Source organism: Merops nubicus, unplaced genomic scaffold, assembly GCF_000691845.1.
Source record: "Merops nubicus isolate BGI_N331 unplaced genomic scaffold, ASM69184v1 scaffold2741, whole genome shotgun sequence".
NCBI classification, from domain to species: Eukaryota; Metazoa; Chordata; class Aves; order Coraciiformes; family Meropidae; genus Merops; species Merops nubicus.
Window position 1 is genome coordinate 96,015 of NW_008586045.1, and position 12,470 is coordinate 108,484.

Below are 12,470 nucleotides of genomic sequence, written 5' to 3' on the forward strand. Positions count from 1 at the left end.
GCCTTTCTGCACCACTCTGCCTTCCTATTGAGAGGAAGATCAGCAGGACAATGGTCATGTTGGGAGCTTTGGGGGGGAGCCAAAAAAAAAACCCAGGTCCCTAGATAATACTGATAAGCAAATATTTCTGCATGCAATAAGCAAAAGCAGCGTTCAGCTTTCCAAATGTTCCTTCAAAGGGGAAAAATACTTTTGCTGTTATTCCCTGCTTTCTGATAGACCAGTTTTGTTGATGGTGCTGTACAACAGAACAGTGCAGTGCCTACACATTTTCTTCTGGACTTTGCAGTATTTCCCATTCAGTCAACTTCTGAAAAAAGCATTCTGCTTTAGGTGCTGATTCTAGAACATTGACCAATGTGCTGAAGCATTATTTTAATTTACTGTGGAAGAGAAATCTCTTACATCTCTCCAGAATAAGTATTTGATGGTTTTCCAAATGGACTCTCTATCTGTTGGAAAAGGTACGAGTTTCCATCTGCACATGCAGGTTTTAGGCTATGTCTTGGGCACTGTACAGAAAATCAGCTATGTTCCCTCCAGCATTTGCTGCCCCAATGCAAGGACTTGCTGTAACAGGGGTAGCAAGGGGCATCCCAGACACAGCCTGGGATAAAACACCCCCCAGCAGCTCCTGAACTAATGGTATTAGTCCAGGAAAGTGCAGCTTGATATAAACTTTCCTCATGTTTCACTGTGAAAGGAACAAATCAGGAGGTTTTGTGGCTTCTCTTTTATTTGGACACTAAATGGGAAGCTGAGGGGCTGTCCTGAGAAAGGCTGAGCATATTCTCCATGGGACTGAGGAGTCTGGAGACACACCAGACCTCAAGACTTGGACACAATCAGCATTTTCTCATGCCATGATATCACTATTAAATATTCTTTAATACAGTAGCTGTATTAACAAAAAAAAAAAAAAAAAAAGAGGGGGGAGAAGAAGATCTTTAGAAACACATTTTCTCCAGTCGCATTTTGGACTCTCAGATATGTGGAATGATTAACAAATGGGCTCTTCCTACCTCTGTGTGTAGACTCTAATTCACTCAGAGAGAAATCCTCTCCTGAGTTAAAACAAATTATTTAAGGCACCTAATCATGTGCCACATCTTCAGCAAGGGGAATTTGCAAAGTTCACACTGGGTGTGGAAAAAGCAACACGTCTGTCAGCTGCAGGTCCCACAATGAACACAGGAGCCACTTGCTGATGTTCTAAAAGGAGTGTTACACCAGGAGTGTTACTAGGTCCTCCTAGGCCTTGGTCTTCCTGAAAACTGAATGAAGCTCAGAGTACAGCTGAGGCTGTGGGCTGCAGATGCCCCATGGTACATGCCCAAAATCAGCAGGACTTGTACAGAGCAGGGCACTGCACGGTGAGCACGCACACGCCCAGGCTCAGCCACCTGCACAAGGCTTAGGGGGGGGATGGAAGGTCACTGACTCTTCCAAGCAGCTTGCTGTGGCAAATAAAATCAAAGGGAAAAAAATGACAAAGACCTTTCTTTTTCCCATTTTTCCAGGCTTACCTTATTAAGGCGTTCAAGGGTTTCTTTTAGCCTCTGCTGATATTCACGTTCATTTCTATACCTGCAGGCAGAACAAAGGGGATGAAGTTCAACGGTTCATCCTTCTGCAAACTGCTGCTGTCATCTGCACCATCATGCCAAATATATGCTTCACACTGGAGCAGAACATGAATCTTGAAAGGGTCCAAAAGATTTATTTATGCACTAGCATTTTTTTTTTTGAGTAATTCCAGAATTTACTAACCTCTTGTCCTCAACTTTTGTAGCAAAAGACAACAGAATGTCACACATTTGCTGCCACTTGGAAGTCCAAGAGTAGATTATTTACAGTAGAAGACTATTTGATTGGCATTGAACTACAGTGACAGCCATTCATCAGTGGCTGCTATGTGAATATTAGCTACACTGGCATTTCATTACATTGTACCTGGTTTTCTGTCCTACCTGATGTTGTCCCGTAAGCATTTTCACAACAGACACATGAAACACAACGGTTGCAATTCCACATATTGATTGTGTATGAATAATGTTGTACCAGGGTGTTTTCATGGATCAAGCTTTTTGTCCTCTTTAATAGCAATTCTTATTTCATCACCAGCTATTTCTTATGCATTTATAAAATTCATGTTCGTGTACTGTTTATCTGTCATTTGAGCAAATGCTGAGTATTCTTTAAGAATTAGGGCTCTGTATTTGTATATTATGTTAGACAGAATTATCTTCTAGGAAATCATTTTAGCTCCAGAGTGCAAAACTTCCCAACTGTTGATTGCTGTTGTTCATTCCTCTCCCTAAATAAATATAGATAGGTTTAATGGAAGATATGGTTTAGTGATACCCCATTACAGCCAGAAGCATTTTACAGTACAAGGTGATGAAACTTTGCCATCATATTGAACAAGTGGCTTATCTGCCTCCACCTGCTGCCAGTGCCAAAGTACAGAAATACAGTCTACTCCTGTTTATCCCTTTGCTTTCCCAAAAATAACAGAGATACAGAGATATAAAAAGTTGTCATTTTCTTGCTTTCTATAAAAACTCCCATGGATGGTGACAAATCTGCTCTGGTGGTCAATGTGCTTCACTTGGCAGTACAAGCAACAGGCATCAGCACGAGTATGAACATGGCTGCAACTCAGGATTGAACAATAAACCCCTGCCTGTCTTCTGAGATTATTGATTCAACACAGATATATTGGTGACATCTAAAGGACTTGTACCAGCTAACAGGCAACTTGTCAGGTCCTGGACAGAACACAACAAAGATTGAATTGTAATGGTCATGTCAACTTCAGTTCTTTATCTCCTGAGGGATGGACAGCCCATGTTATTCTCATCTCCCTTTCAGCATGTCTTGGAAAGATGAAAGGATGGGGCCACTCATGAACTGACCAGGACCACAAAGGAAGAACTTGGTAGAACAAAGAATTGGACACAGCTTGGCGCTCTTGTTTCCCAATTATCTCTTCTTTTGAAATCCCTTAATATTAGCAGGGTTGGTCACTGGTCTGTTTTCAGCTCTTGCCATGAACGGTAAAGAAACGGGTGAAAATGTGGTTTTGTTTCATTATCACTCCTACAGATGGCTGGGCCTCCTCAGCTGAAGTGCTGTTCTCTGCCAAAACTAAAACAATGTCTATTTGGCAAATTGTAGTAACACTGGGTTCACTCCCAAGGATACCACCAAGAATATTCAGCTTCAAAAGCAAGACTGCCTTTGTTTCTGTTGTTTAGTAAGTGGCTCACCTCCAACCAGTTTTTTGGTTATTATAGAATTTTTGTGTGCAGTTGACAATAAACACATCATTAATTTACATGCTTTCTGACAACTGAACAAGGATGAAGCAGATTATGGTAGCTTGTGAATTCAAATATACAGCTACAATAAAGGCTGGATTTATATTCCTAGTAATATACAACCATCCAACAGAGTCAGAATGACATCCTAATGTCATTCATTCAGACCTGTTCAAAACTACCAAGTTGATAGGTCCTTACTCAAAAATTCTTTCAATGACTGAAATGCTGGGTGACATTTTCCTTCAGTCTCACATAACCCGAATACCTGCTGTGTCACACAGCCATAAAGCCACCTGGCAGCCTTGTGAGAGTCAGTACTGTGTGATTAGCCTTTGAAGGAGGATTGCTTTTAAGTGATGTTCAATCTGCTCCAGAAGCTCAGTGCAAAAGGACTAAGGACCTCTTAGAAATGCCTCAGAGACCTCACGATACCTCTGTGCCTCCTGAAGTGTATCTGTGGGAGTGCAATGGCTGACAAATTGCAGCCCTCTTCCATTTCAAACTGGATTTGGTGTTCAAATAAGTATCTGGACATGTTGAAAAGAGGTCAAGCTTTTCTTAGATGGTTGCTGGTCAGCCTCTCCTGGCCCCTAAGAGCCACAAGGTTTATTTGCTGTGAGAGCATTGCCATGCTCAAAGCAGATCAGAGCTTTAAAGGCTCCCATCACCTCATCCCTCGTAGCTTAGCAGCTCTCTGTTGGGACACTAACAGATCTACAGGTACCTTGTAATATAATACCCCAGCAGCTCAGGGCACTTTCCTGGTGAGAGCAGTGGGCATGCAGGAGGGAAGCCCATCACTAGGCTCCCATTTCCACCAGGGAAGCACGGCTCCAGCAGCACTGTAAATCTCTTTTCCCATCCCCAGCTGACAGACAGGCCATGCTTCCTTTTAAAAGGTGGGGCCAGGGCAAGGTCTTTATTTTTTTTTTTTTTTCCTCTGACCCTGCCTCTGCTGCAGTGCAAGGGCTGGCTCCCCTCCAAAGAGAAAACAGTCCCAATACATCCTCATGGTGCTCAATGGCCAAATACTTGGTCTGGTGTCAAGCCTGTGCTTTTAATCTAAAGAGAAATGCTGCCTCTCTGTTCAACCTCCCTGTTGAACCCTCTTTCCAGCAATATATGAAACTTCTTGGCTTGTGGCAAGCAGAGGTTAAACTTTTCTACTACTTTTCTCCTTTTCAGTTTCCCTGAGGCATTCACTAGACTTTTCTCAACAGAGAACTGAGTAATTTGGGTGACAAAGAGAGCACAAACTGCAAAATCCTGGTCCTGCAAGGATGATGGACAGGCCAATAATGCTTGTGGTTTATACCCTGAAAGCTGGCCCGAGCCCCATGAGGGCTGTGATCTGCTGACTTATGAGCAGATTGCTACCTGTGCAATCAAGAAGCTGCTATGAAGCAGCTGATAACCATGAGGCAAGATTTTGTCACTCTGAGGAGGGGGCAGAGGGCAGGCAGGACCTCCTCTGCTGCTGCTGCAGCAGAATAAAGCTCTCCCTATCACCAGAAAAGGAGCAGCAGCAATGCAGAGGCAACCCCTGCAGACAGGGCTTGAAGAAGGCCCTACTTACAGAGTCCCTGCTGCTCCCCACATCCCAGCTCTCACGTTTCCCTACTGGTTTTTCTTTTCTCTCATGGGTGCTGGGCCTCCACTGTGGCCCCAGAGGTTGTCAGCTTGTTGGAGCATCACCACGTGGAGCAGCTTGGAGAACACAGTGCCAATTTCTGTGTCTAGTAACTTCCAGGGAATCATATTGCATGCAAAGCCCACAAGATTAGCAGTGAATGAATTTTAAATGAAACAATCGATTAGCAAGACTTTTAATTTCTGAAGTTAATTAATCCTGTTCAGTCAAGGGCACTAAAATCTGGGCTTCAGCATCATTCCTCATATCATGAAGAGAGAAATCCAGTCTTTTCCCACAGCCAGATGTAACATTGCCATGATAATGATGCTCAATAAAATTAGCATAATTAGTCTTTTTATGAGATGCATCTAAACAATTCCTAGCGATGCTTTTTTTGCAACTTCAAGAGAAAGAATTCTCCACTGGTACAGAGCCTGAATTATTCATGTTAATGTGAAAAGCTATGAATGTGACTACAGAGGATATAAAAATAAATTTTAATATAAGATCTACTTTTCAATGTTTCATACACATTTAATTGTACAGAACCAGTATCCCCAGGCTCTGCTGTGCTTAAGTGTAGCTTTAAAAGGCCTACTTATATAAATGTGGCTTTTTACAGGTTTACTTATAGGTATAAATCTGTTTCCCAAACTGTGAATGTGAGTAAAAGAATGGGTTGCAAGAGCTAAAACTCTTTGCATTAGTGAAAGACACAAACATTTGCCAATTAATTGGTACACAATACTCCACTCTAAGAGGTTTTGTTAATCCTAGTGTGCCAAAAGTAGATGCTTACTGTTTCAAAATGAACCAAGATACCCACACCATGTGCTGCCAACTGAGCACAGAGCCAAGGCAAAGGAGAAGAGGTCTCCAGCACAGGAATCCTTCTGTTTCAGTAGCATGGCAAGGTCCTAACACAGCACAGAAGATTATTCCTCCCATATTTTGTTTAGAGAGCTTTATTTATAAGTTTAAGTGGCTGAAATCACAGCCATCAGGATAACTTAGAGCTAGAAACAGAGTGAGCAGGCAGGGTACACAGTGTCAGAACATTGGCCTTGTTTTAACACCTACAACTCAAAACCCAGACAATTTTTTCGGACACTAAAGAAATGTTCCTGTCTGTCTTCAGGTCAAATTCAGCAGCTCTCAATGGAAAAAAATAAAACTAAACTTCTTAATGTAAACTGAAGGCAATTTGGTTAAAAAGCAGCCACCTCCCTTCCATTGTAATGGCCCTGTGTATCTTTATTTTCCAATTGTGACATCGTCGGCTTGGATATATTCAAAGGTTCCTTTTTACCTGTGTTTGCAGCTGCTGAGTGACCATCTCAGGATAGCACAACAAGGCACCATCTTTTTTTTCTAACAAGACCCTAACTACCATTGTAACGGGTCTTAAATCTCACTTTTGAAAAGCATAGCCCCTTCTCTGGGGGATCTCCCCCCAGGGATTTTTAATGTCCTGTATACTTCCCCACCTATTTACAGCTTGCCCAGAGCACCTCTAATAAAATAAATTATCATTGTGTCAGATTACTAATTACGCTGCTGGGGAACTATACAGGAGTTGATCCAGAAACAACAAAGGAATCCACTAAAAGGTAGACAGGTCAAACTAATTTTTCTAATTTTTTTGTCTCCCCATTTTTCTTTGCAAGTTGTTGAAATCACAGAGGGAGTTGTGTGTTTCAGTGCCCTGACTCTTTGCCTGCCTGAAGTAATCCAGATAGTGTTAATGCCTTTTTGCCCAAATATACCATAGCACTGCATGTTTCTAAACAGTTTGCAGATAGATTTGTAACAAATATGCAGCTAGACATTGAAGTACCGACTTTAGTCAGAATCTCATGGACACCACGTAATGAAAACACATGAATGAATATCAGAGTCAACAGCTACATTACAGTGTTGGCTCATAGCTGAATTGCCTGCTCATAAATACTGGAATACAAAACTGCCTAATCAGGAGCTTATTGCTTGCTGGCACTGAGTCAGGGAATTGTGGACATCCGATCATTTCCAGCATTAAGCCTCAGTGCACCTGGATGGGTTATTCTCTGCTGTCAGAGGAGGAAGAGGAATCAGGGCTTGTCACTTCTACTGCTGTGCTGCAGCTCGCAGCCCCCATGGGCTGTTTCTCTGGCATCTCACTGCATTGGGTTGAAGATATTATTATTTTAATTTATTTTATTTTTTTAGCTGGCTCATTTTCTTGATTCAAATCTCAGGGTGGCCCCGGGAACAGCTGTGGCAGGGCAGGCAGTGTGCAGGGATGGGGAGGACAGGATCAGGGGGTGTTAAGACTGTGGCTGCTGATAGCAATAAATCATCAGACCATGGGCTAAAGACATCATAGCCTTGACATCAATTATTGTGCATCTGTTTTCTGGCTCTTTCCAGTTGAAAAATGATTTAAGACAGAAAAAGAAAATATTATGAGTGTTTTACTTGCTAGACCAGAGGAGGGGGAAATCAGTACAGGATCAGATGGAAAAATCATGTAATTTGAGTAAGGCTGGACAGAAAGTCTGTAGTGGAGACAAGGGATGAAATCTTGATGGAATCTAATCTAAATCATGTTATGTGGAGTTCAGCCCTCATCCTTTGGTGTGCAGGATGAAAAGTTCCTCTTCAGCCTCCACGCTGCTGCCAATTTTCCTGGGTGAGCTAGCCAGATAGATGTTTAGGGGGAAAAAGCTTGACTAATAAATAACAGGAAGCCAAGACCCTTCTCTCCTGTGAGCAGTCCTTTTATGAGCAACACTCACCAAGTCTCATTGTGTAATTAATTAAGCATCATGGCCAAAACTGCCTGTTGCTAAAGGGAAGACTAGATATGTCTGGAGGCACTCGTACACCTCAGCCCCAAGGCTCCTACCTCTTTAATTTATGGTACCACTGAGGTTAAAGAGATGGAGTTAGGAGAAACCTGGTCTTAAAGCTATTGTTTTAGCAGCACAAGGTAGAAATAGCAGGATGCAAGGAAAGGAAAGGAGGGTAATTAGGCAAATTTCACATACCAGGAAAAATTGTATTTACTCTCTTTTCGTCTCACATATGTAATGGTTGTAGTGTGGGCACAGACTGGCCCAGGTGCCTCACAATGCCTATAAATAAGAGTTTCTCAGAGATGTCCCACAAACTTGCGGAGATATTTGGGGTCATGTAACTCCGTGCTGCTCAGACAGGAGACATACTTTGAGCCATTTGTCTTTTAATTGGGTTATTCCCTCTTTGCAGCTCAGAGCACAATCCTCCTAAAGCTAATGAGCAACAGCGACCGACAGGTGCCACGGCAAGGGCCTGCCGCCGTAGAAGGGAGAGGCGGTTTGGCACCTACTAACAGTGAGACCACGAACCGCGGAGCTGGAGCTCCCTAAATCCTGTCACCTTGCTTAGCACCACAGGCTTACGTGCCATCCCCGGCTACAAGCCTGATACGCGTGGAGAGCCGCCACCCACGCGCGAGAAGCAGCCAGGGACACCAACCCCACCCTCACTACCCAGAGCAGCCGTGGAAAGAACAGCGCCCGCCTCCCCCCCGCCCCCAGGCCTTACTTGTTGCGGTACTCGTCCAGCATGCGCTGGGCGTCCTTCTCCTCCCGCTCCAGCTTGGCGCGGTCGGACGCCAGCTCCCGCATCCGCTGGCGGTTGAACTCGATCTGCCCGGCGAAGGCTTCGTCCAGGCCCACCAGCTCGTCCATGCGCTGGAAGGTCTCCAGCTGCTTGCGCAGGATGGCGTTGCGCTGCTCCAGCACGCGCGCCCGGTTGATGTAGCTGGCGAAACGCTCGTTGAGCTCCTGGAGGTTCTCCAGGCCCCGGGCTTGGGCCAGGCTGTCGAATTCGGGGGAGCCTCGCAGCTCATCGTAGGTATCCGATCGCTCGTACTTCTCCTTACGCACCTCGCGGAGGAAGCTGCTCCTGTACATGGCTGCGGGGGGACTGTGCGGTGCCGGGGTCCCCTCTTGTGTGCCTGCCTGTCTCTCCAGTTTGGATCTGAATTAGGCCGGGGGGGTTTGGGGAGGAAGAACTGAACATAATCACCCCCCCAGATGATTAGGACCTGTCTCCAGGGCGGTTTGTGGCACTAAAGGCATCATCTGCAGCAGTGAACTAAATAAATCTCAGTGGCCCCGCCTTGGGGCTGCCCATCTGGGTGTCAGCAGTTTGGAAGAGCAGGGGACATGGGGGGGTGGGTGGTGAGGGGCTGTTCTTTTTGAGCGTTGCAATTGTGTACGGCCAGAATAAAAGAGAGCAACCTCTAGCTTTCGCTCGGCGGATTAAAGCGTTATCCACCGACAACAAAATGAGTGTTCTGCAGTTTCGGAGGCTGAGCTCAAAGCCATTCGTGGCTGTGCTGGGGGGAGAGCTTTGTCCCACGGTGGTGTCCCCACGGTGGTGCACAGAGGCCTGTTGCTGAGCCAGGATTTTGGTGGGAGCAGATGGCAGTGCTTGATTTCTGTTATTTGACAGTTTTGTGATTCCTTAGGATGATGGGATGATATATGAAAGTCAATGTGACTCCTGCACCGAGTACAAGATTCGGCCGTTGGGCTACCACTTCATGCTTCCTCACATCAGCCTATTCTGCAGCTTATTTCTACCTGCCAGGAGAGGCATCCAAGCATCAGTGTACTTAAAGCCTCGTGCTTGACAGGGCCCTCTTGGGAGGCCAGTTTCCTTGGGGACAGATAAGTGCCACATCTTCTCATGACTTGGTGGATACATTATCCCATAGGAAGCCACCATCTTCTTTCCTTTCTTCCTTCCTTCCTTCCCTTCACTCTCCCACTGTAATGGAATCTCATGTGCTGCCATTCACTGAGAGACTAACTTCTCTGGAAGTGATGGATCTATTTGCTCTAGCACTTTTTTTTCCAGTCTTTCCCTTCACGAAATCTTGTTCCTTGGACCTGTTCTTCCAGAAGCACATCTACTCACCTAGCTGAAAATCCTAACACCAAGAGAGTCTCCAGTGTTCATTTATTAATGAATTTGTCACTCTTTCATTTTTTAATGGACTTGTCTTATATGCATATTTAAATTATACTTATTTGGACCTTATCAGAGAATGGCCTCACTAATGGCAAGTGCAGAGGTGAAGAAAGAAGGTTGGTGCTCAGGTGACCCTACAGTTTGAGTTCTGTGATATTGAATCTGAATAAAAAGGAAAAAAAAAAGTTCATTAGAAGTATTCTGCATCTTTCCTAGTCTGTTTCATATTATTTGGAAGTGCAACAGGGACAGATCAAATGATCTTCCAGAACATCAAAGCTGGCATTGCACACGCACTCTGCAGCCCCACATTCAGCCTCTGAACTGCAGAAAGAGCAAAGCAGGAGTAGATTTTTTAGTAAATGTTTGGGAAATTTATATAGCAGTGGACATGAAACCACTGTTTTCCATGCTGCACAAACACATTGGCATTTGCAGCTCTGGCTGGACAAGCGTGCCCAGCCAGACAATGCAGCTGAGCTTTTTACGAAGTTAGTCTTCCAGAAGAGATCAGAAAAGTAGATGCTGCTGGATTGTGGGCAGTGTATTTTCATGGTAAGAGTTTTTCAGGCTTTAGATAGCTGTTCAGGACAATAACAGCCTATGTGAACACTATCCCATCCCCCTCTCTGAGGCTGGAGGCAGCCCTGATTCCATGCTGACCATGCACCTTAATTCCTTACGTAATAAAATGACAATTTCTGTAGAGGCCTCTCAGTAATCCACTGTGTCCCTAAACAGAGCAGTCTGTCTGCAGGGGAACCCATGCAGTGCCAATTTTTGCTACTAAAAATTATCCCCTTCTTTCTACTAGGAAAATCTGGGTTTGCTCTAGCATATATTTCTAAATGCTACAGCACGTTTTGCTATTACATGGATTTCTCTAAGGTGGGATTCCTGCTTCAGTAAGATCTCATCCTGGGTTGCTTTCCCTGCTGACTTGCCACAGACACTCCTTTAATGTGGTTCAGGCAAGCTTAAATAGCTCAGGCTCCGTGTTACTGGTGACAGAAGTTCTAACTTTAAGTTAGGTGGTTTAAGGAGACACCCTGGCCTCCAGACAGCTTGTGAACAGTCAAATGCAGCAAACCAGAATGAGATGGCCTGAAAGGAAAAACAGTTTGGCCCAGACTGCAACTGTTATTCTTCTTCCCAAAGCAAGAGCATCAAAAACACTGGAGAAAAATCAATCTGTTCCTGTTATGCACTAAATTACTTGGCTCATCTAATGGACCACCAAGGTGAGTATCTTACAAAGGGATCCTGCATGCTGTTTCCCATTTAGAGATGGCTCAAAGACTGAAAGATTATGTATATGTGCATTAATGAAGTGTCTGACAAACTGCTTGGAAGCTTTTTAGATTTAAATCCTTGACGGTGTACACAAAACCACTTCTATACAAAACATGCCATCTTTTTAACCTAATGTTTGCAGTATAAACAAGAAGGTACATAAAGAAACAATTTGTGTCATTCCTTCTTTGTCCCCAGAAGAGGTGTGGCTTGTTCTTTCAGGAACAAAACCTGAAGGCTGGCTCCTGGCCCTTTAAATGCAGTATGTGGGACATCACCACCTCCCCAGAATAGGGGTTTACCTACGGCTGCACAGCTCAAAAAATCCCTGATACAAAAGGATGGTTCTTTTGCTTCATCCATTATGCACAACATATTTTAGCAGTGCCATCAACCTGCCATCAACCTGCTTGTACTCTTTACTGCTTGGCTAAGTCACCACAAGTTCCTCATTCTAAATCTAAGCAAATTTAATAAAAACCAAAACAGAACAAAAACAAATGAAACCTCATCTTTCTACTAAGACCAGGCCTAGCCTCAGCTTGTGGTTTACCAGGCTAGCAGCTGAGCTTGTGCTGGCTGTGGTCGCAGTGCAGCCCTGCAGCTCCTGTACCCTCCCTACTCAGGGGACTTCCAGCTCTGTGCCCTTCCTCACAGAGGAAACCTTTTTGACATCAGTGGGTTGAGACAGGGTAAGAGTTGAAACAGATCCCCACAGGCAGCCTACTCAGAGTTTTCAAATCAATCCTCCAAGCACACTGTTTTCTCAGTAGTAATATGACAGCTTGTTGCTTTACCTATTCAGCTGCTATGAAATGATCACAGACAATGGTGAGGCTCTACCAGTACAGTCCAGCTGAGGCACTCAGTTCACTAATGCTGTCTTTTCAGGTTATTTTGCTTTATTCAGAGGCTGATGCTATAGTCCAGAGTTTCTTGTTCCTATAGCCCAGAATAAAACTTCAGAGCAGGACGTGCTAACCAAATGCATCACGGGACTTCATAGCAAGGCCTCATGAGATGGAAATTGAGGTTGTTCTTCACTTTGAGAACTGATGCTCAAAAGCCAACAACAGAGCAGCCCCTGATGCAAGCGCTGCTCGTCAGCTGCTGCCAGCAGCTGCTGAACACCAGCAGCAACGGGAAGAGGGGAACTCCTGGGACTCTCCAGCCTGGGGCTTGGCCGGTGGCTCCCTTCCCCTCCTGACTTCTCC

At 44.5% G+C, this 12,470-nt stretch overlaps 1 protein-coding gene across 1 annotated transcript in view; it reads right to left on the bottom strand.

Annotated features, from left to right (window-relative positions):
- The window catches only part of BFSP1 (beaded filament structural protein 1, filensin), an 18,796-nt gene extending 9,752 nt beyond the window's left edge, over positions 1–9,044 (bottom strand). The window contains 2 exon segments of the mRNA XM_008948509.1: positions 1,527–1,587; positions 8,527–9,044. Of these exon segments, the coding sequence (XP_008946757.1) occupies positions 1,527–1,587; positions 8,527–8,897 (432 nt within the window). The 5' untranslated portion in view covers positions 8,898–9,044.
- Positions 9,045–12,470: the final 3,426 nt, after the last annotated feature.